General features: G+C 36.2%; 1 protein-coding gene across 3 annotated transcripts; it reads right to left on the bottom strand.

Annotated features, from left to right (window-relative positions):
• Positions 1-309: 309 nt before the first annotated feature.
• PALB2 (partner and localizer of BRCA2) lies at positions 310-22,779 on the bottom strand. Of its 3 annotated transcripts, none has more exons than XM_007498761.2 (13): positions 22,481-22,779; positions 21,454-21,513; positions 21,206-21,296; positions 18,858-20,402; positions 16,601-17,400; positions 14,902-14,985; positions 9,784-9,945; positions 7,898-7,983; positions 7,229-7,390; positions 6,447-6,563; positions 4,034-4,121; positions 2,337-2,485; positions 310-874 (listed from the first exon to the last, which is right to left on the bottom strand). In XM_007498761.2, exons 3-13 carry the CDS (start codon positions 21,261-21,263, stop codon positions 664-666), a joined length of 3,462 nt encoding a protein of 1,153 aa, XP_007498823.1. In that variant the 5' UTR covers positions 21,264-21,296; positions 21,454-21,513; positions 22,481-22,779; the 3' UTR covers positions 310-663. The 3 variants fall into 3 exon arrangements, 2 of the variants coding, with proteins under 2 accessions (XP_007498823.1, XP_007498822.1); XM_007498760.2 differs by having other exon boundaries at positions 22,513-22,779; XR_008913611.1 differs by lacking the exon at positions 310-874 and adding an exon at positions 4,824-4,896 and having other exon boundaries at positions 2,469-2,485; positions 22,513-22,779.
• Positions 22,780-22,801: the final 22 nt, after the last annotated feature.

Genomic DNA, 22,801 nt, shown 5'->3' with positions numbered 1-22,801 from the left:
CAAAGTGATGAACTTAAAATAGAGATACATAATTTTAGGGCATGGCCAATGTGGAGATTTGTATTGCTAGTCTCTGCATGTTTAAGAATTTTATATTCTGAGGTTTGTGTTTCTTACGGAGTTGTTTAGTTATGTGTATGGGCGGTGGTGGCGGGGTGGATAGGAAGTAAAAGGGACTAACTGAAGATTATCATTATCATATAATAAGCTAACCATAAATTACTAGACTATATAAAATAAGTTCCCTTTCCTTAGAGTTCTTAAAATTGATAAGTTAATGAGAAAAAAAAAACTATTTGTCAAGCAGAGTATTACAAAATTAAAATTTATTAGCACTTCAAGTTTAAATTATCAGGTAGTCTGTCCATTTTCAAAAATAAATGTGCAAATGTGGAACCAAGAAAAATATCAACCAAATTATACAATTAAAAAAAACAGTATTAATGAAACATTCAAAGTCAGTATACTCCCCAGAACCAAAAAAGCCTCTGAATATACAAGATTAAAATGACACTACCTCATTTTTTGAGTAGGAGGATTTATCAGTCAGAAAATACTTGATTTGTTTCAAATGACATCATTTTCCTTTTGAGTTACAATCCCAGAGGTATTGAAGGCATTCACATTTGTCCACAGATCTATTTGCTTTCCTCTTGGGCTAATTTATATGTAGCTGTATACAAACACACTTCCATTTTTCTGTCCAGCTAGAAGACAAGAATCTGTATCTGACCATTTAACAAAAGACCAGTTTCCATCAGAATTGGGCAGAAGCAGAGCTGTACAATGTCCTAGAAACAAGTCCCAAACAGCAACTGTTCCAGAAGTTAGGACAGCTGCCGCTAAATTATCCTTCACTTCACCATCCAAAAACCTAATACCAAGCACAGAAAACAATATATAATTTCTGCATTTAAATTACATTAATATAACTCAAAGAACATTTCCCTTCTATATGGGTAAAAACACAGTATGATTAAATGCTGGTCATAGCACACGTTTATGAAATATTAGATTTGTTGTGACAATTAGCTGATAGACTTGGAAACATCTACATATTTGTGTTATAAAGAATTATCGTCCTGCTAATTTGCAAAAGATTACAAGTTCATTGGCCTTCAATTTCTTTATCTGTAAAAAATGCCTCAGTTAAACTAGATGACCTCTAAAGGAGAATGTTATAATAATAAAAAGGCTCTGCTTTGTGGGTGTGTGACCTTGTGCTGTGTGACCTTGCATATGTCACTTCCATTAGCTTGCAAAATCCTTAAGGGAAGGGATTGGCTTTTGCTACTTTTTGTATTCCCAGTGCTTAGCACAGTCCCTGACACATAGCAGGTGCTTAATAAATGTTTATTGACTGATTGATTTCAGTTCTTCTGGCCTCATTCTCTATATTTGTAAAATAAGGGGGCTGGGCTTGATTTTCTCTAAATTTAATTTCAGCTTTAAATTCATGATCTTACATTTGTCCTCAGTTTCCTCAGTAGGACAGTGCAGAGGACAAAAAAGAGGAAGTCTGGAATAAATAAACTTGTACTGTGCTTTATAAAAAGAAATTTACCATTTCAACTATAATAAGGATAAAGTTGTGCTGCATTGCTATACTTTTAGCTGTGGTTGTTAAGAGAAATTTCATTATATAATCAGCAGCTTTCAGAGAGAATTTTATTACCATAACAATAACAAGCAATGCATTACAAATAAGTACTATCCATCCCAGGAAATCCTGTAAGATATTACTATCTTGGTGTGGTGCCAAAAGTTAAATATTTCCTAAAATAAAGAGGGGAACAATTCAGGCTACAACCAGGGACACCATGAACTTAAGTTGACTTCAATGATTTCAAAGCCAAGATAATTACATAAACTGTTAAAAATGAACTAAAAAAGTTTTCACAAAATGACTTTAAATGAAGAATTTCCTTGTTGCTAAACATTACATAAAAAACAAATATTTAGCTTTATGTAGGAATATTTGCAATTTCCATGTAGGCATTGTGATGGTTGTATTTTAAGTTTTCTTTATGGAAATATACAGAGTAGGAGTAGTAGAGGAATGTGTTAGCTCAAATGACAATGATGAAATTGGCTCTCACACACAAAAAACAAATTCCACTACTCTAAATTCCAATAATTAAATTTGTAAAATGCTCTGAAAACTTTAAGATACTCCATACAGTTTAATATTATTATTGTTGTTATTCTACTTTTCCTTCCTCACATATAGGAATTTCATGGCCGCCTTTTCTCTTCCCCTAGTACCAAACCTTTTGGAGACAGAATTATTTCTAAGAAATATGAGGCTTTATATAGTATCCCCTCTATATACTTGCCTTCCAGTATGGCCTTGGGGAAGTGAGTAAGGTCTTACATCAACACTTAAGGCCGTCTTTGGATTAATAGCAATCAACCGAAATATGGGAGTTCCCATTGATTCAATTTCTTTTCCATGTGGATGACTTAAAACAACAAACAGGAGCCCCTAATTTGGAAGGAAAAATAGTTGTCAACAAAACCATTAGGCAACTTTTAAAAATGAAGATTTGGAGGGAATGAAATCAAATTGATGCTGAATTGTTCCACAGAATGTCAATGATGAGAATACAGTTGCTAGTAGCTAAGATTTAACCACTGATCTAACTTTTTTTCAAACAGGAATAGATAAATCCACTGTTAATCTGGCCTAGGTGATACTCTTGAGTTCCAGGTTTCCTGACATTTTTCAGTCAAGGACATATTGGTTGTCTTGCCAGGACACAACATGGGAGAGGGACATTGTTTCTCCCATCTTGCTATCCACTGGAACAACCAATTATTTACCTATACTAATTGCCAGCTTTATACCATAGCCAGCTTTTCTCCAACTCTTTGTCTATCATGTTTACTACTATTTTCACATTCCATTTTTTTCATTCCATAAATTGGCAAAGAAGAGTGAATAAGTTCAGGACATAGACATGTCGAAGTTATTCATTCAATACACATACATAGTATCCAACTCATACTGGCTTTTTCAAAAGTTTATTTTTAGGCAAGTAGTTTGGAAGTTTGAATGCATTTTCTCATAAAAGTGACAGTATTAATAGTGACTGGGTTCCTGAAATACAACAAAAGCCAGATTTCACCCATGAAATAGCCAAACCATACAATAGTATTAATGATACTATAAAAGCTAACCACAATTTCAAAGAGTGTTTTTATGGGGAAAATATTTAGATTTTATCTCTGGATGTCAGGAATACTTCTCCCTATGGCCTAGCAATGGTGACACACTACAGCTACTGAACCTGCCAGGCCTACTACTACTGATGATGGTAGATTTTCATATTGATGAACCACTTGTAAATCAAGGATGGCCTGATACATCAAGTAAAAAACATTCCCTTTCTCTTTTCTATATTGGAACTTTCTATGAAAAAAAAAAGAGGGGATATAGAGGAGTTAGGGACTAATTCATCACTCCCTTTTTAAAAATCCAGCATAAGTAGTTGCTTTATTAAAAGCAAATCTGGGGGGGGGGGGGGGGGGGAGAAGCAGCTAAGTGGCATAGTGGGTAGAAATCCAGGCCCAGAGATAGGAAATCCTGGGTTCAAATCTAGTCCCAGCTACTGCCTAGTTAGCTGTATGACCTGGGCAAGTCACTTACCTCCCATTGCCTAACCCTTACCACTCTTCTGCTTTGGAATCCATACTACTGATTCTAAGATGGAAGGTAAGAGCTTTAATAAAAAAGCAAATCATATAATTTTATTAGCCAAGTAGAATGCCAGTAATAATATTAGAATACTTTTTCAGCCTTATTTCTAGATATTAGTTCATAAATATTCATAATCACTGAATTTATGGCTATGGGAAATCTTATTACTTTGCTCTAAAATTTCTTTTCGTCCACCACCTTCATGACACCAGAATAAGTTTACTAATATCCTCCTTTGTAAAGATAAAGGAAATGGGAGAATGAATTTATTATTATTCATTAAGTCTCTATTCCTATATAAAAAAGGCACTAAAATTTGACAAAGATACATACCATATCAGAATAGGCTTTGTGACAGATTGAAGCTTGGTAGGAATTACCAATTTGCATCTTTTTCAGAAGTTGACCAGTTTTTAAATTCCTAAATACCAACAAAACAAGAATTTTTTTTATAACCCTTAAATAGGCAACTTAATGTTCCAAAAAGAATGCCATTACTTTCATTCTAGGGAACTGAATGAATTTCACATTAAGCATTCTCTTGGAAAATCCTCACAAACTATATTACTGAAAAACTAAAGGACAGAGTTTCAATAGAGTAAATCATTTTCAGGTGTACACACTGGCTTTCTCAATAAACTAAATTGTCACAGTAAACTGAGGTGGTATTTACCAAGTCACCAAGAACTGGAAAGAAAAATTGCATTAACAGGAATCTTTTACTGTTTCATTCTAGTGGATTCGGGGGAATAACAAAGGTTAGAGTTTTCTAGTTCTTTTGATTGTGTAACATATCCCACGATGTCAAAATTTTCCAAGACAAATGATAGACTGGGAAGTCCCCTTAATAATAAATTTGTCTGAGAATGAATCCAAAGGAATTCATATGGTGGGGATTCGGGAGATCAGACTAGGCCTTTGAAATATACATGTTAAATAATAATAATGATAACAATAAGCATAATAATAAACCAGTATTTAAACACACTCTAAGGTCAATGAAACACTTTACAAATATAATCTTATTTGATATGCATAAAACCCCTGATAAGTGCTATAATAATTGAAGAAATTAAAACAAATATGTTAGTGATATGCCCAATGTCACACAACTGGTAAGTACCTGAATCTGAATTTGAACTCAGATCTTCCTGACTCAAAGTTCAGCATTCTCTCCACTGTACCACCTAGGTGCTCTAATAATGATAATAGAACTTTTAGAAAAATTAAAAGAATGGTATGGGAAGAAAAGAGGAAGGCAAAAGAATGGATATGAAATAGAGCAGAGACAAAAAAAGAGAAGTGTAATAAAATTTCTACTTAAGTTTTAATGAAAACTAATATGGAATTTGATCGTTCAGAGCAGAAACCAAGTTTGCCTAGGACTCCTGGGGGAAATGATTGGTTGCAGAGAACCTTCAGAATGGTTCTACAGGGGTTCTTTCCTGAACCTCACAGAGGAAAGCAACCTCCTTGAGGTTAAGGGGTTAATGTCTTATTTTTATGTCCCCAGAACCTAATAAAAATGTCTTGTATGTAGTAGGTGCTTAACAAAATGTCTGTTGAATTGAGTTAGATTCTCTAAGGGCATTCACTTTAGAAATAGGGCATAAATAATTACAATATTGACCTCCTTACATTCTACTTTCAACTTCCTAGGAGCTAAAGCTCTAGACTCTAGATAAGGAAAGAAGAGGGGGTATTACTCACTATGGTAAGGTTAATTATCAAGCAAATTAAAACAATAACACATAGTTGCAACAATAAGCTCTGTACTTGTGACTTGACTCCCAAATCTATCTCCATCTCTGATCCCTCTTTTAAAACAATAGCTTTTCTCCAACTGCATAATGAATATTTCTACATTTTGCCATCACCTCAAAATTAAATATGGGAAATCTCCCCTCTCTGCCTCCAAACTAGCTCTTTCTCCTAAATTCCCTACTTCTCTCATTCTCTCAGTTATCCATAGCTTAAATCATAATTATCTGATTCACACTTAATAGTGAACCAATAGGACAACTTACATAGATTTTTCCTTGATATTCATCCATATCTCCCTTCCCATTCCCACCACGATCATCATAATGTCAGTTCTGTCTCCCTGTTCTTATATTGCATTAACTTCCTAATTATTCCCAACAGAACAGCTTTTCCTACTGCCAATCTCCTCTCTACCCAATACATCCTACACATTGTTGCCAGATTTAGCTTTCTAAAAGCTGTTTTCCTTATGTCACTTCCCTATCTTCAGTGGTTCCTTATTACTTAAAGATAGTATCCAAATTCTTTAGCCTGGCAATAAATAATTTTTATAATATAGCACAATAGTGATCTCTATTTCATCTGTATACAGTACCTCATAAGTATGAGGCACTTAATAAATGCTTTTTTGGATTGATATAGATTCTTAAATTGAGTAATTCTTCTACTCCCCAAAAAGCACCTGCTTCACTGTCCTAGTAGTATAACTGTATTTTGTTAATCTGCTAATTTGGAACTCCATGTACCCCTCCCCACCCACCCTAGCTTCTACTTATCCAAATTCTATGTACTCCTTATACTCAAGTACTCCTTGAAGGCTTCCCCGATTACTGTAGCATGCGTGTGTGCGCGTATACACACACACATATCTCTATAGACAAACATATTCTATAATTCAGATTGGTCTTTTCCACACTGTGTGTGAATTAATGAAGTTTTGTTGGGTATAGACTTCAAAATTCACCACAAAAGGAAAACTTACCAGATAACAATATTGCTAGTCAGCGTTGTACCAAGCAAAGCATCTTGCATCCCTTGAATTTCAGCAAAAGCCAGGATAGTTTCTTCTGGGGACATCAAAGTCTGTTTTTCTTTACTTCTAGATTTTAAAGAGTATTAAGAATTGGAACCTCATACCAAAGATTTTCCTAGGCCACTCTACTAAACTCTACCTAATAGTTCCCAATACCACTTTTTAAAGAGAATAAGCATACTAAAGGCAAGAACTTGGTCTTTCTACATTCCAAAAGTGGAATAGGCATTTAGGATTCATTCATTATTATAAACATTATTTGATAATGTCAGAAATTTAATTCAATTCTTTTCTAACAAAGTTATTTCTCTTTTATTGCCTGTTTCCTTTTAACCAATCAAAGACAAAACAGTGAATGGAAAATTAAACAAAGGTAACTTCAACGCTATTCAAAATAAAGTAGAACAAAGGTATAATTTCTAATTCCTGAACATCCTTTTTCCTTTGTCTCTCTATCAGGAAGGCCTGAACTTTGCTAAGAGACCTATCTTCTAACAGAGTTCTTGCTCCTATTATCTCTCTTAACTCTTCTTTTATACTTGCACCTGTCATGCCCCTTCTACCTTTGTATCTGAAATGTTTCTGGAAAAATCTCTATAAATGCTCAGTTTGACCACTGCCCTTTCCAGTTACAACTCTGAAACAGGGAAAATGCTCTTTTTTGCCGTTCAGGTTATACTCTGAGCCCTGTAACCAAAATAGCTCATTATCTTAAAAGTTATATCCTTTACCTTCCAGATTCTGAAAAAGTCATGAGGTCTACTCGGTGATCATGAAGAGTCCCATTGCTGCAGACTAGTCTCTTTTGTCTAAGTCCAAGCACAGCTTTTATATTTCCAGATTTTACTAGTGACTGCTTTAAGCATTCATCATCATCAGAACAAAACAATAGCCTAAACCAAAAGAGAATGAAAGAAAAATAAAGAAAATTCTGTAGATGTGAGGAATAAGTCAAAATAGAGAAGGGAATTTATTGGAGGTATAGAAAAGTTTCATGGCATATCTTTGAAACTTCACATTAGAAAAAGAAACAATTGTTGACTCAGGTTTATATGGTATTTTAGGACTTACAAAACATCCTAAAACAAGCATTATTAATCCCTTCTTCTAGACAAAAATGGAAGCTCAGAAAGATATTGCTAACATGAATTAGAGATAAAACTTGAATGTAGATCTTTTTTGACTAGTCATCAATCTTTCCAATAAAACATGTATTCAAGAATGCTATTTTTATGCCTATGAATTTTAAGTCTTGCTCTTTTAATGAAAATTCAAAATCCTTTCAAGATCACAGTATGAATAGGAATTTAAGGCTTAACAGAGTAGGAGGCACTCAACAAAAACTTGCTTATTTACTGAATTCAATTATAAAGAAAAAACATAGTTTTAGATTTACACACCTGATTTCTCTAATTTCTAAATGTCCCAAAGCAACGCACACAAGATTACATGCATCCAAAAGGGGAACGATTTGTAGGACTGGAATCTAAATCAAACAACAACAAAAATTGAACCATTTCTCAACTGTTATATTTAATTTTTTATTCATTTCACTAAATTTTCCAATTTCATAATGATCTAGACTGTTCTTACAATACCAGAGAATTCTCCCAAACTTTAAGAAGTGGGTGATACACCCATTCCCTTAAAAAAAGATACATCTTACAAATACCTTTTTTTTTCTTTCCTAAACCCTTATCTTGGGGGCAGTTCCGTTGCTCAGTGGATTGAGAGCCAGGCCTAGAGATGGGAGGTTTTTAAAAAAAAACCCTTACCTTCCATCTGTTACAAGGGAATCACTTTAAAAGACTGATATATATTAATTTAAGGTCGCCAAGGAATCAGCTATGTAATTCCTAAATGAAAAACTCAAGTCAGCCGTCAGCCTTTTTTGGAGTTTAATTACAATAGGAGCAAGAAAGGAATTAGAGATATATATAGAGAGAGAAAGGGGAGAGAAGGGAATAGGGCTTAAATACCCCTTCTGTTTAGGCTGGGCCAAAAGGCCCAAGCCCTTAGATAGCTGGGGCAAAGAAAAGAGATCAGTCCCTATTACTCACGTGTCCAAAATGGAGAAACAGTCTCAGAGGCCCCCACCTTCAGCTTCCTTCAGAGCAAGCTTCCTCAGAGCCCAGGAACCACACCGACCAAAAACTCCACCCCCTCCAGTCTCCAGACCCTCCTATCTTTAAGGACACCATCCAAGTTGCCTCCCCTCAGTCCTCACATCTACCAATCACTCTTCATCAATTTCCCTGTCAATGGAGGCTCTCGCTTAACCCAGGACCGCCCAGAGGTTTCTGGCTTTTGCATATGTCTGTTGAAGGTCATATTTTTCAAATGATTAAATCTTTACTCCTTTGTTACAGCCCTTTCTAAATCCTGTTAACTTGAGTATGGTAGAGATTGGAATAATTAAATTTTGATCTAGGCTGCAGCCCTTACTCAATCCTATTAGGACTGAATAGGGTGGAGATTTATTCCAAGTATCTCCATTGTATCAATTCTAAAATCAATCAAGACTCAAAGAAATTCCTGTTCTATGCTTAAGCATAGGTCAAAGTCCTTTCCATTGTTCAGCAAAGGGTTTCTGTCCTAAAGTAATCTTAAGAAGGGAAGAGAAGGAACCTCCCATGCCAATGGGGTTCCCATTCCAATAGACTATCAGTAAGAAATTTTCCAAGTATGAAATATCCCAATGGTGAAATTTCCAACATTTATAAGTCTAAGGAATTTTGAGGTTTACACATCTTAGAATCAATACTATGTATTGGTTCCAAGGCAGAAGAGCAGTATGGGCTAGGCAATGGGGGTTAAGTGACTTGTCCAAGGTCACACAGTTAGGAAGTGTTTGAAGTCATATTTGAACCCAAGACCTCCCATACCTAGGCCTGGAATTCAATCTGCTAAGCCACCCAGGTACTCTGACAAATACTTTTTTTTTTAGTGTTATTAGAGGATATAAATAAAACTCAGTGAAAGGAATTAGTATTAGTAAAGAATTGGTAAAGCCAAAAGAATTTTGTGATCCAACAAAAAAATTTATTGTGATAATTGGTATAATAGAGAATCATGTTTTAGAAAGCAGAGGTAAGAACAAATATAGAAATTCAAGTTAGAAATCTGATAAAATTCCAAATCTTTTAAGTAGGGCTTGTATAAAAATGGAAATCTACACTCATTTTTGCTTACCAATTACAGCCCTAGTAGGCCTCTTTGTTCTTATGCAAATGAAGTTTTTTAAAGTCAATTCCACCTATAAAAATCCTACCTCTGTGATTCCTACCTCTGTGAAGTGCCAAGTGTAAACTTTCCTCCATTGCCAGTTATCCAGAGATTTCCAGAGAGAAACTGTAAATTCACAGGCAGTTATGATACATGACTCTTTACAGCCTGTTACTTCCCACCACACAGAACTCACATCCACAGAACAGGAATCTGAAGGATTCTGTCACAAAAGAGGAACAGCAGTTAGTGTGAAGTAGTAACAAAAGCTCACACAAATCATTCTTTTAAGGTTTAAGAGGGGGTTCCCTCACAGTGACCCTTTGCTTGGTACAGGGAGTACAAGTGTTACAATCTCCATTTTATCGGTAATAAAAATGAACTTAAATGACTCCAAAAAATTACTCAAAGTTAAATAGCCAAGTTTTGATTCAGACCCATGTCTCTTGACTCCAAAGCTATGCTCATTCTACAGCATTCTATATATCTATAATGTTAAGCTCATTTAATGTAAATTTTACTAATTTCTGAGGCATCCAACCTCAGGCCGGATGATTAACTGTCTGAGATGTCTATACAAATGGGAGCCTTGTGATTTAGGTAAGGCTTAGACAGATGATCAATGTGAATCTGAGATAGACAACTCTGCCAAAAAACCCTCATTCAAATGTAATCATTTGATAGGACCCTAACTAAAGTAGATAGTAACAAAATTAATGTTCTATTCAGGACAAAGGAAAATTGTATTCCTGAGTCTTGCCAACTATATAGTAAGCTTCTTAAGCATTGAATAAGCCTCTGTCCTAATCATCTTTTTGATTCCTAAGAACCCAACAACACTTGATGCTCCAGATTCACTAACTTGAATTCAAATATTTACCTCCTAGTTCCCACTGCAAGATTAATACCCATTTTTATACTACACATAGCCTTTAAAAAAAAAAAAAACTTTTCAAATAATACATGTTGTGGAAAGGAAAACTGAATCAAACTTTGGGCCTTTCTGCCACTGAGGTGGAACCAACAGCAGTTGGAATGTTGGAGTGAAGATACTGACAGTGATGACACTTGGTGGGGGATGGGAGACTGGGAGAGTGACAGTTGTTCTTGAGGTCTCCTTCCTGGCCCTTGGACTGGAAGGAGCACTCTCTCTTCCAGTCTCTGGATAGAAGTACATCTATTCCTGGATAATTCCCAACTGTGTGCTTTACCTGGATTCCTGTGATTGTGTCATCGAACAAAAGGATTAAAGTGGAGCAGCTTGAACTGTAAGGCCAGTCTTTAGGGCTCTAGTCCAAAGAGACAGGCCCAACCAGCTCTGAAGGTCAGAATCTTTTCTTCCTCTTGTTATCTATTGCTAAGATTTTGAACTTAAGAAAACTAGCATGGATTAGCATAGACAGGAATAAAAGAACCCCTCCACCAGCCTGTGAGGCCTGGCCTCAGCTCAAAAGCTGAGAGATTCAAACCCAATCTGGGAAAAAGTATAGGGAATCCTTCTTCCCTCTACCCTGATATCTTTCTGATCCAAACTTGTTATTAAATTCATCTTGAGTTAAATAACCTACAGTCAGATAAGAGAACTATCATTTCAGGGGAACATAGAGGGAGCAGAACCTAAGGACAGCCATTCAACCATAAATGGTCCTTATCTGACCCCTGCCAAGTGACCTTGGTGGGAGATGGGGAGGTTTGTCCCTCAGGAGGGTCCATGCTTACCTGCCCTGGGGTATCTTCAATGTCAATCAATAGAGAAGACATCCCTTCAGGCTATCATAGGTGATCCATTTCTCAGGAACTCCACTTTTCAAAGACAGCCTCTCAGCAAGGGGTACCTCTCTCCTTTTACCTCACTAGGATCCATATTCCCTCTATCCCTTCAACCCCTCCATTCCCTGTTACAAAACCTTCCTTATCCCCTATACCTCTTCAATCCTCAACAATTTTTTTAACTATTACAATGTGTCAACTTGAAATCTGGAGACCCCAAGTTTGCCTTTGTCAGATGAGAGTTTGCCTCAAAGGAAGTCTCAGACTTAAGTCATTTCAGATTGAATAATAGACCTTAAAGTAATTTGCAGTTTAGGTGGAGTTTGCAGATCTAATTAAATGTTAAGTACCCTTTTAGTCTTAGAAGTTTTCCCCCATTGTATCAGAGATTCTTCCCAAGAAAACCAATACCTGGGCAGGGACTATCCTTTTAGTATCTATTAGGCCACTCCCTAGTATCCCAGCCTTTGGCTATGGTTCCTTTCCCAAGCCAGTTTGTGTCCCATATACTTTGAACTTCTTATTTCCTTATAACCATGATAATGTCAATCAATCATATTTTCCTGTCCCTTAGTTCCCCAAAAGGTATATAAGTTCCCCAAATTCCATTGTTCCTCCCATCTAGTGTGGTGATCTTCTCAGGGATATGTTCTGCTGATTAAAGACTTGGTTTTTCTGACTACTTTAAAAGTTCTGTGTTTTTTCCAAATTAACATATGTATAACCCAGACTGGATTGTTTGCATCTCCAGGAGGGGAGAAGGAAGAAAGGAAGACTGTGGATCATATAAATTCAGAAAAATTATGTAGAAATTTGTTATTTAAAAAAAAAAAAACTTTTCAAATAGTCACCTTAGATTTGAAGTCTATGAAATATAAGATAATGCTTGTATTTTTTTATCTGCAAGAGTTTATCTGATTTAAGTGTTTATTTTCTCTCATTTTCATAACTATAAATAGGATAATAAACTTAAATTAAGTAAAATATACTTCACTCTATAAAAATGCAGCTAGGTGGTTCAATGGATAAAGAGTCAGACCTGGAGATGGAGATCCTGAATTCAAACGTGGCCTCAGACACTTCCTAACTGTGTGAACCTGGGCAAATCACTTAACCCCAATTGCCTAGCCCTTACTGCTCTTTTGCCTTGGAATCAATACCCAGTATTGATTCTAATACAGAAGATCATTTTAATACATTGCTCTATGTACTAATCAAGAGTACAAATCAAATTTTACAATAAATGCACTAGAGAAGCTAAAGTACAATGTGCAATGTAAATCACTTTGACTTGGAGTCTTGGGACCTGGATTGCAACTCCAACTCTGTCACTTATCTCTGTAATCCAGAACAAACCCCTCTGTTCCTCAGTCCAGCTGTAAAATGAGGCAGCTGGACTTTGACGACATTTGTCCTGCAAACTGAAATCAGAGTTTATATAACAGAAGACTCCTGGATTAGCCCTTTCTTCCAATCACTGTTTTTGGCAGATGGTATTTTTGGTGTGGACTTACCCTGCTAAAAAGATAATTGTTATTTTATTTTTAAATCAGCTTCTGTCTTAAAATTGATATTAAGCATCACTTCTAAGGCAGAAGAGCAGTAAAGGTTGGCAACTGGGGGTTAAGGGATTTTCCTAGCATCACACAGCTAGGAAAATATCTGAGGCTTGATTTGAACCCAGAGGACCTCCAGGCCTGGTTCTATCCACTGAGCCACCTGGCTGCCCCAAAGATTCTTTTAAAAGTCTATACCTTTAAATTAAGGAATGTTATTCACATTACTAAAAGATCACCAAAATATTGGTGACTGCCTCACCTGGCCCACTATATATCCGGGAGCCCATGCTTCACTCTTCTTATTTCCTGGATGCTACACCAGCAGCCTGGTGGCTCCTTCAGTTTTAGAACTAAGATCAAAATTAACTCAGCTATTATTCCTGGAAAAAAAGCCAATTAATCTTACAAAGCCTCACTAGCCAACCCAATAATTTTCACATTTAAAGTACCCTCCTCCAAGCCACTAGTGCCCTTCAGAGTCTTCTCCAATTAGAAAAAATAGGAGTTCCATGAGGGCAAGGACTATCTTTGTTTTTGCATTTGTACCAGTAGTAGCATTTAGCAGAGTAGTCAGCCACAGAGTAAGTGCTTAAAAGAATACTTTTTCATTCATTCAATCCATTCTTCGGTCTCAGGGAAGTTCTAAACATCCTTACTAAAACTTCTTAAAAGAAAGTAGTGGCAAATCTGTTTCCAAAATGAAGATCTTTTTGTAATGTGATAACACTCCATAATTTATAGGTGTGGATTTTTAAAATAATGATTATCTTTATCAGAGCATGTCCACACCAAGAATACCATCTGCATAGCACAGAGATTAGAAGAAGGCTAATCCATGAATTAGCTATGGAACCTCCATGTAAGTAGCTAGGTGGCACAGTTGATAAAGCCCTGGGCCTGGAAAACTCTGGCCTAGCCATGTGACCTAAGGCAAGCCACTTAACCCTGCTAGCTTCAATTTCTTCATCTGTAAAATGAGCTGAGAAGGAAATGGCAAACCACTCCAGTATCTTTTCTAAGAAAACCCCAAATGGGATCACAATGAGTTGCACAAGGCTGAAATAAATGAACAACAACAAACCCTAATTTCAGTTTGCAGGAAATCAAAAACTATAGTTAGACTTCGGTCAGTTAGACCCTGCAATTCTGTGACTAGTTAAACATTAGCTGCATTGCTAAATGTGTAGCAAAATAATTATAGAACAAGCATTACAATCTAGTACATATAAAAGAAAAGTAACAAGTACCACTTTAAAAAATGTAACAATATCTTTTTCCCCCCTTCTCTTTTTAAGAAGAGTAGGAAGGGTAGAACAATATCCTTCTGCTCAGGCACAAAATCAGTTCAATTAAAAATGTTTATATAAGCCGGAAACTCTTAGAAATAGCTTAATATCATTTCCTCTTTTACAATCTGCCTAAGAAGATTTTTTTTTTTTGCTTAAAAACAAACAAACAAACCTTACTTTCTGCCATAGAATTAATACAAAGTATCAGTTACAAGGCCAAAAAAATCCCAACCCCAGTAAAGAGTAAGCAATTGGGGTTAATGACATAGTTAGTATCTAAGGCCAATTTGAACCCAGGATCTTCTGTCTCCACTTAACTGCCCCTGCCTAAAATGATTTTTTAAAATGTTCATATCACTTATAAGAGAACTTTTTTTTTAACAGAAAAAAGGAAAAAAATTGATTTTATTTCAGGTCAACTGTACTTGAATTTAAAGAGTTCTTAGACACTTTTAAAAACGATGGGCAGCGATATGATCAAATTTTTCTTTGTTTTCAGAACTAATATAATTTATCATTAATAAGGAGACAATGATATAATAAAGAAGATCATTTTCTGACCTTTAACTTTGAAACCAGTTGTAGGTTACCCAGTTTCAAACTATCACACCAGATTTCAGCAGGATGTTCTTCAGCTGCTTTAGTCTGTGGGGAGGAAGAAGCCAACATATTAACTTAAAAATATGAATGATATCTATATTTAATTAAATTTTTAAAATGTTCTACATATTTTTTTTCTAAAAAGGGTAGTAAGCCCCAAATATGCCTTTTATTTTAAAAACACTTCTTTTTATACAACTTTCCAATTTTTAAGGATATATTTTAAATTAACCATAGCATAACTATGGCTAAATATTAGTCATATCAAAACACATTAAAAAACATTATTTAACTAGACATTTCCAATGTTTTAATCTAAGTTCAGGACCAATTCATCAATTTATTGGGGACAGCTAGGTCACACAGTGGGTAGAGAGTCAGACCTGGAGTTGGGAGGAGCTGGGTTCAAATCTGTTTTCAGACACTTCCTAGTTGTATGACCTTGGGCAAGTCATTTAACCCCATTTTGTTACTAAGACAGAGAGTAAGGGGTAAAAAAGAGAACTCATTAATTATTATTCAACATTTATTTAATTCCTTTGAAGTAAATAAAACTTTTAACAAGTGGTTACAAATTTATAGTGCTAAATAAAATTCAGTTGTTATGAACAAAAAGCTTAGAATCCCAAGGGAAATAATGAAAAAATGGAGGAATGAAGGGGAAAACTACTCTAGAGAAGGGGTTGATTAGGGAATAAAATGTTTGCATAACATTTCTGATATCAAAACTATAGGGGGAATACAGATATATAAGATCAAAAGCCATTCCCTAATGAATAAGAAGTGGTAAAAGGAAATAAACAAATGGTTTTCAAAAGACAAACTGCAAACTATTAACAATAGGAATATCTGCTCCAAATCACTAATTCAAATAAGATTAATTCCTGAGGTTTCAACCCACACTCAGCAAAATGACAGAGATGACAAAAGATGGAAAGTCAATATAGGCTGCTTGAAGACAGACTTGCTAATACATTGCTGGTAGAGTTGTGAATCAATATAGCCATTCTGCAAAATAATTGACAATATGCTATGAAAAGTGACTAAAATATCCTTACCCTTTGACCCAGAGATCCCACTTCTAGGCATATATGCCAAAGAGATGAAAGTCCAAAATAAAGGTCTCATTTATAGCAAATTCTTCATAGAAGTACTTTTAAAAAGATTTGGAAACAAAGTGCTCATCAATTGGGGAATGGCTATACACATTGTGGTACATGAATATTACAAAATATTACTAAGCCATAAAAATGACAAATAATAATTAAAGCAATCAATCAATATACATTTATTTAGCACCTAACTATGTACCAGAGAAGCATGAAGACAACAACCAACGTAAAGTAAACAGAAGCAGGAAAATGACAATGTAAATAGAAAGAACAATAAAACTAAGTGCTGAATAATTAGTATGACCAACCTTGGCCTTAAAGAAAATTGGGGAAATGTACTAGCTCTCCCTTTACTGTAGAAGTGAATATGGAATACTATTGATATTATCAGACAGAGCCACTGACTGGTTCTGATGAACTACCTTTTTTTCCTCTTTTTTTGTTATATGATATAGCTTATTTGGGGTGAGAGGAAGTATATATAAGAAAACAAATATAACAACAAAAGGAATCAAGACTTTTTTTTAATTTAAGAAGAGAAATTGTACCTGAAAAGTGCTTCCTAATAGTGATGTTTCTTTGAAAGTGATTGCCTTAATAGAAGGAAGAGTTTCTTGAGAACTGCAGTCACCATCAAATTTTGTTTCAGAACAAGATACTGTTTGGTCAGATTTTTTTTTAACTTCCCTATCTAATAAATGCATATTAGTAGTCAATTTCAATGCATTGGGTGAACACTGATTATTTCCAGAGAGACTGTCTGGTTCTTTCAGGTAAGAATGTTTAGGTGTACAAAAAGTAGGTCCAATAATCTCTGTAGCCACATTTTCACTGTGTACTTGGGAGCCAAAAAGTGGAGTGGCACCCAGGATAGGGAAAACAGGAGAACATACACTTGCTTCAAGATGGTTATTTGTAGCAGGTAAGGCAGTACTAGGTGTAAACAGTAGAATATTTGAAGGAATACTCTTTGTTTTTTTTGGCTGTGAGTTTCTTGTTAGAGTAATAACATCCTTCACTAAATTCTCTTTTTCTGTAACAATTTTTTTTGGCACCAGTTCCTCCAAAACAAGACAATTTCCATCATTACACTTTTTTTCACCATCTCCAGATTCAAAGGATTCCATCTGTTTTGCTGAGCAAGACTTTAATTTCTCTAGCTTAAGAGAACCAAAGTCTTCATCAGGCAAGTGAAAGTCAGTGATGTTGATGTTTGAGGACAACTTCTCAAAACTGAATGTCATATTCTTAAGATGAAATGAAAGATCAAAACTGGTATTATCCACAATCAAAAAGTCATTACCAAAAGATGAATGAAGATTCTTATTTTGAATATAATCTTGTTTTCCTAATAAAAAAGGGAAAAAAAATTAAAATCTGAAAGGAAAAACAAAGACTTTTGACTGGCTTTCAATCCATATATCTAATAACCTTGGAATAGGACTCAAATAAAAAGTCACTAATCTTTTTTTTTTAATAACACTACAGTGCTACTATTAATGATTGTAAATATGTTTCTGCTTTTTTTTTTTTTTGTCACTGAAAGGCAGGGACATCTAGCTACAAAAGTCAGCTTCCACTTAAGCTTCAATAAGACATCCTCTGCTCTTAAGACACTGAATCCATACTACTTTTTTTTTTAAAAACCCTTCCCTTCTGTTTTAGAATTGATACTAAGTATTAGTTCCAAGGCAGAAGAGCAGTAAGGGCTAGGCAATGGGGGTTAAATGACTTGCCCAGGGTCACCCAGCTAGTAAGTGTTTGAGGCCAAATTTGAACTCAGAACCCCTGGTCTCTAGGCCTGGGATTCTAACCACTTCTTTTTAACATATACCATACTCCTCTTAAAGTTGCATTGGGAAATTCAACATAGCTATGGATATGGTGGAGACACACATAGACCTTGATCTAGGATGTGGTCAGAAACATTAATCAGGATCATGGAAGGGAAGAAGGGTAAGTAGAAAGGTGAGGAATATTTTGCCCCCATGTGCTTGGTTCCCAAGAGAATAAATGAGGATTTTTTTCGGACAATCCTAATAAATTTGATTTCCTACATTAACAGAAATGAGAGCTTATTATTTTGTAATGGGACAAGTAGGGTAGCAGAAAAAAAGAGCATTAAATTTAGGAAAGTCAGAAGACTCAGATTCATGTCCTAGTTCTACCTGTGTGACCTTGGGCAAGTCACAGCCTTAACCTCAGTTTCCTCATTCATAAAACTGGAATACTTGCATTATCCATCTTATAGGGTTGTTGTGAAGAAAATACGTTGTAAAAATAAAAATGCTTTAGGAATATGGTTATCAAACACTGTCACTTTTCCTATTTTTTATGTCCCAGAGAAGCAAGACAAATTACCTTTGGTAAAAGCATTTTATTCAGAGGCAATGGCATAGGTTCAGTGTTTTAGTGCATAACTATTCTCAATAAAAATAGATCAATTGATTCTCACAACAATCCTGGGAAGAAGGTTATTATCCCCATTTTACAAATTAGGAAACTGAGGCTGAGAAAGGTGAGGTGACTTGCTCAGTTATACATAATTAGTACACATCTGAGGCAGGATCTGAACTCAGGTCTTCCTTACTCCAAGCCTAACCACTGAGCCTCCAAACTGGGCTGGATAGCTGAAATCTTGCCAGTTGGTTCTCAATCTGGGTTTGTTCCCCAAATCATCTCTGGCACTATTTATAGCTTCCTCCCAGTGAATCAGATATATTTGGATGGATCTTAAACATGCTCTGGTTTCTGTGAAACAGACCACATACCTGATTTGGGAATAAAGACATGAATATGCAATACCTTGTATCACTGATGTGGGTACTTTTTTGCCAACATTAGCAAGGGTACACCTTGATTTGTTTATGACTTTTTTTTTACTCTGAGCATATCCCTTTGTCCTTGGAGCCTCTTTGCACAAGGCAACATCTTCCTTGGGTTTTTTAATATCCAGTTTATCAAAAACTTGCAACTCTGAGTCCTCATCATCTATTCCTTTTTTGCAAAAGAATCTTTTCTCTGTGTGTCTTCTACTTGATCGCCTCTTATAAGTATTGACAGCATAATCATTGTCCTTGGTGGGCAAAGCAGGAAGGTTGCCTTCAGTGGATGATGAAAAAGACTTTTGGAAAGGACTACTTGAACTTACTTGGTCACTACAAAGGTCAGATAACAGAAATTCATTTTGCTCTGCTTCTTGGGAGGACAGATCTACATTTTTAGTTACCTGCTTAGACTTTTGCTTAAATCCTTTTCCTCTGATACCTAATTGGCTTTGAATTACAGCTTCCAGGTCTACTGTCCTCTGGCAACTTGACATTCGTCGTGTTGTCCTAACATAATACTCCACAGGAAATGGAAGACCATCAAGCACCGTACAAGAATTTAATGGATTTTCTGTAGGATCAGGAGAGGTCATTTCTATGTTAGGGCTCATAGTCTCACTTAGGACCTCTTTCTTCTGAAGATTTTCACCTCTACTATCAAGTAAACTACTAGAAGATCCTGAAAGCTTCAAGCTTTGATTCTGTTCTTTGAAATGTATGTTTTCACTTAAGGAACGGTTGAACTCATTTACAGAAAATGCTTTTTCATCTGCTGGCAAGGTGAAATTGCTAGACTTTTTTTTATCAACATTCATATCATCATTTGCCATTTGGTCATCTGGAGAGAGAATATATTTTTTCTGTCCTCCTAATTTCTTAGGTGATGCATGAATAAGGTTCACTGAACTTTGGGTAGCTAGTTTATAGTTATCGCAGGGTTCTTCAAGAGGAACACACCCAAGTTGTTCAATATTACCTTCATCCAAAGGATTGTATAAAGAAAATGCCATCATATTAGGAAGATTATTTTCTTTCAAAATTCCATTAGCATCACTTTCTAGTTCAGTAGCTGGAGCAACACATTCAAGACATTCATTGATTTCCTTGATTGGTCTTAGAGAATTCTGATTCTCATTCTCACTACATGAAAACTGATTTCTTCTTTGAAGTTCAGGATTTTCTATAGCAAACACTTGTTTTTGCTGTTTTTGTCCAGAGTCAGAGAAAGAATCATTTCCTTTTGATATCAGTGTTTTTTTCCGGTTCTTCATTCTATTCAATGGCTGTTTGCTTTGCTTTTTCTCATTATGTGGTCCAGTGATACTACAGAGGAAATTCTCTTGGCAGTCATCACCTATATTTTCAGGACATATTCCTGAGGAACCATCACTAGTGCTCAAGATCTCAGACTCAGAATCAAGTGTGAAGGCTGTGTTCTCCTTAGTTTCAACATCAAGACAGGCATTGATTTGTAGTGTACATGTTTCTAATTTATCACCAAGGGATACTTTGTCTTCTGGCTCTGGGGAGACAAAAATAGTTTATGAGTAGCATGTTGGGCACTGGACTACAATTCAAATGAAAAATGAAACAAACTTTATAAAAAAAAGATATTCCACTAATATGGAAAAAAATCAGTGGCCCAAGAGACAAGAGATCTGAATTTAACTCCTGCTTCTTCTACTGAATAGATATAATAATAGGCAATATATAATATAATAGGCAATCAGGAATTCTTGGAATTACAATTTTCTCATCTATAAAATGGGGACAATAATACCTGGCCTATCAACCTCAAAAGGGATCAGAAAAAAAAGTGTTATGAATGCAAAAGTGCTCTTTGAATATAAGTTGTTACTCTTCCAGTATCAAGTTCTGAATATGCTTAGTGCATTGTGTGAGGCTATAGGAAGATACATAGAGAAGCAATTCAATCTTTGAAGTTTGCTAGGCACCCTAATCTTAAAGCTACTTAATACAGAGAATAAATTTCAATGACAAGAAGTGGATTTTTCTCCTATACTTTAACAAGAATTTCTTATTTCTCCATCTAATTTTAAATTATTTTCCTTCCTTTATTCCACCTTAGTCAAAATTTATCTTTGAAAGCTGAGAGAAAAAAAGATTAAACATAAAAATGTTGTCTAATCAGCTCTGGGAATGGGGAGGGAAGAGGTTTGGGGAAAATCATGACTTGTGTAACCATGGAAAAATATTCTAAATACATTTTTTAAAATTTAAAAATGTTTTCTAGTTAGTAATATCCAAATAAATTTAAATGAACTAAGGGAATACAAATGAATAAAATGAATTAGAGCTTTTTACCTTTGTTTGTTTGTATAGAGGTTTCCTGCTTGAGCATATAATTCTGTTCACTCTTCATAGAATTTTTTGCCTTCTCAGCTCTCTGAGCTCGCTAAAAAAACAAAACAAAAACAAAAGCAGGCCCAGAACCAAGTTCAATAAAATAAATTTTCTCAAAGCATATTCCATTAAAGTGATAATTAGCAGTATGATAATAATACTGTTATTTGTGAAGGCAACATTTCTTTTTCTGGAAAAGAATGTCCTACCTGTAATCGAGCCAGTGTCTTGCTGTACTCTCTTTTTAAGAATGCCAGCTTTTCTTTCAACTGGAGAAAGAAAGGTACCAAACTAGAATTACACATTTCCAAAATAAACCATACAGTCACCTAAACTGGAGAACACTGATGGCTAAGGAATGGCCCAGATAGAAGTGCCAGAGCTGTTTCAGTGAGAGCAGGGGAAGCATGCAGTTTGATCTCTCTTTCCAAAGTCCTCTGAATAGAAAATACTCACTGGATTCCCCACCACCCCATTCTCGGGGATTTTTTCTTGTTTTTAGCGGGTAGGGGCAGAATGAGCATTCCAGAGCCAGCACTTCAATACAACAAAACATTTATTTAGTTCCTGAAGGATGGCAGTTATGTGGGGCTCGCCATCACGAGGGCTTGCAAGCATCAGATGTACAGCAGGTGCTTAATAAGTGTTTGCTAAGGGTCAGCTAAGTGGCTCAGTGGATAAAAAGTCACAACCCCCATTAGCCCTTATCACTCTTCTGCCTTGGAACCCATATACAGTATAGATCTAAGACGGAAGGTACCTGTTTAAAAAAAATGTTTGCTGAATTGAAGATTAGGTACAAGGCATTGTGGAAGACACTGGAAATATAAAATTTTTAAATTGCACAGTAGCTTGCCCTCAAAACTTACATTCTGGGGGGAGGTGGGGTGGGAAGGTGGGGCCGAAGTTTCGCTAGACTTGACTTAGAAACCTGCGTCTCAGACTAGCTCTGCTGCGTAACCAACTGGGCGTCAGTTCTTAATCTGCAAAATGGGGAGAGCCCTTTCCTGACGTGAGACTGGGACCCAAAGAGACGACAAATGTAAAGCCCTTCGCAATCCAAAAATCGATATGAGAATGCTATTGTTATTGTTGTTGTTGTCAGAGGTCCCGGGCTATGGGGGCGGAGGACAAAGAAAGATTCACTTCAAGGCTCACTTTAAGCCGGGGATAGGAGAGAGGGCAGAATAGTTCTCCCTGATCCGCTCCACTAAACATAAGACCCCTCTTGCTCACCCCATCCCCCGGTTTTCTCCCCAGCCCGGCACCTTCTCCTTCTCCTCACAGCTGAGAACTTTCCCCGCAGGATCTTCCATGGCTGCAGCCGCCAAGGGAGGATGGGGAGCTATTGCTTCCTACCACCTCCGGCTCGCATGGATGCCGGGCGCCGGGCCCCGGGCCCCCCGACCCCCCGGCCCCCGGCCCCGCCGAGGCCGCGAGGTAAGCACAGAACAGCTGCGAGCACCAGGCCTTCTAACTCCCGCCAGCTCAGCCCAGGCATCAAGGGCAGCTAGCCGAACGAGTACGGCTAGAAGAAAGCAGACCAATCGATCGAGG

This window comes from Monodelphis domestica, chromosome 7 (assembly GCF_027887165.1).
Source record: "Monodelphis domestica isolate mMonDom1 chromosome 7, mMonDom1.pri, whole genome shotgun sequence".
Classification (NCBI taxonomy): domain Eukaryota; kingdom Metazoa; phylum Chordata; class Mammalia; order Didelphimorphia; family Didelphidae; genus Monodelphis; species Monodelphis domestica.
Note: the sequence above shows the minus strand (reverse complement) of the source record. Positions and strands in the feature narration are given on the sequence as shown.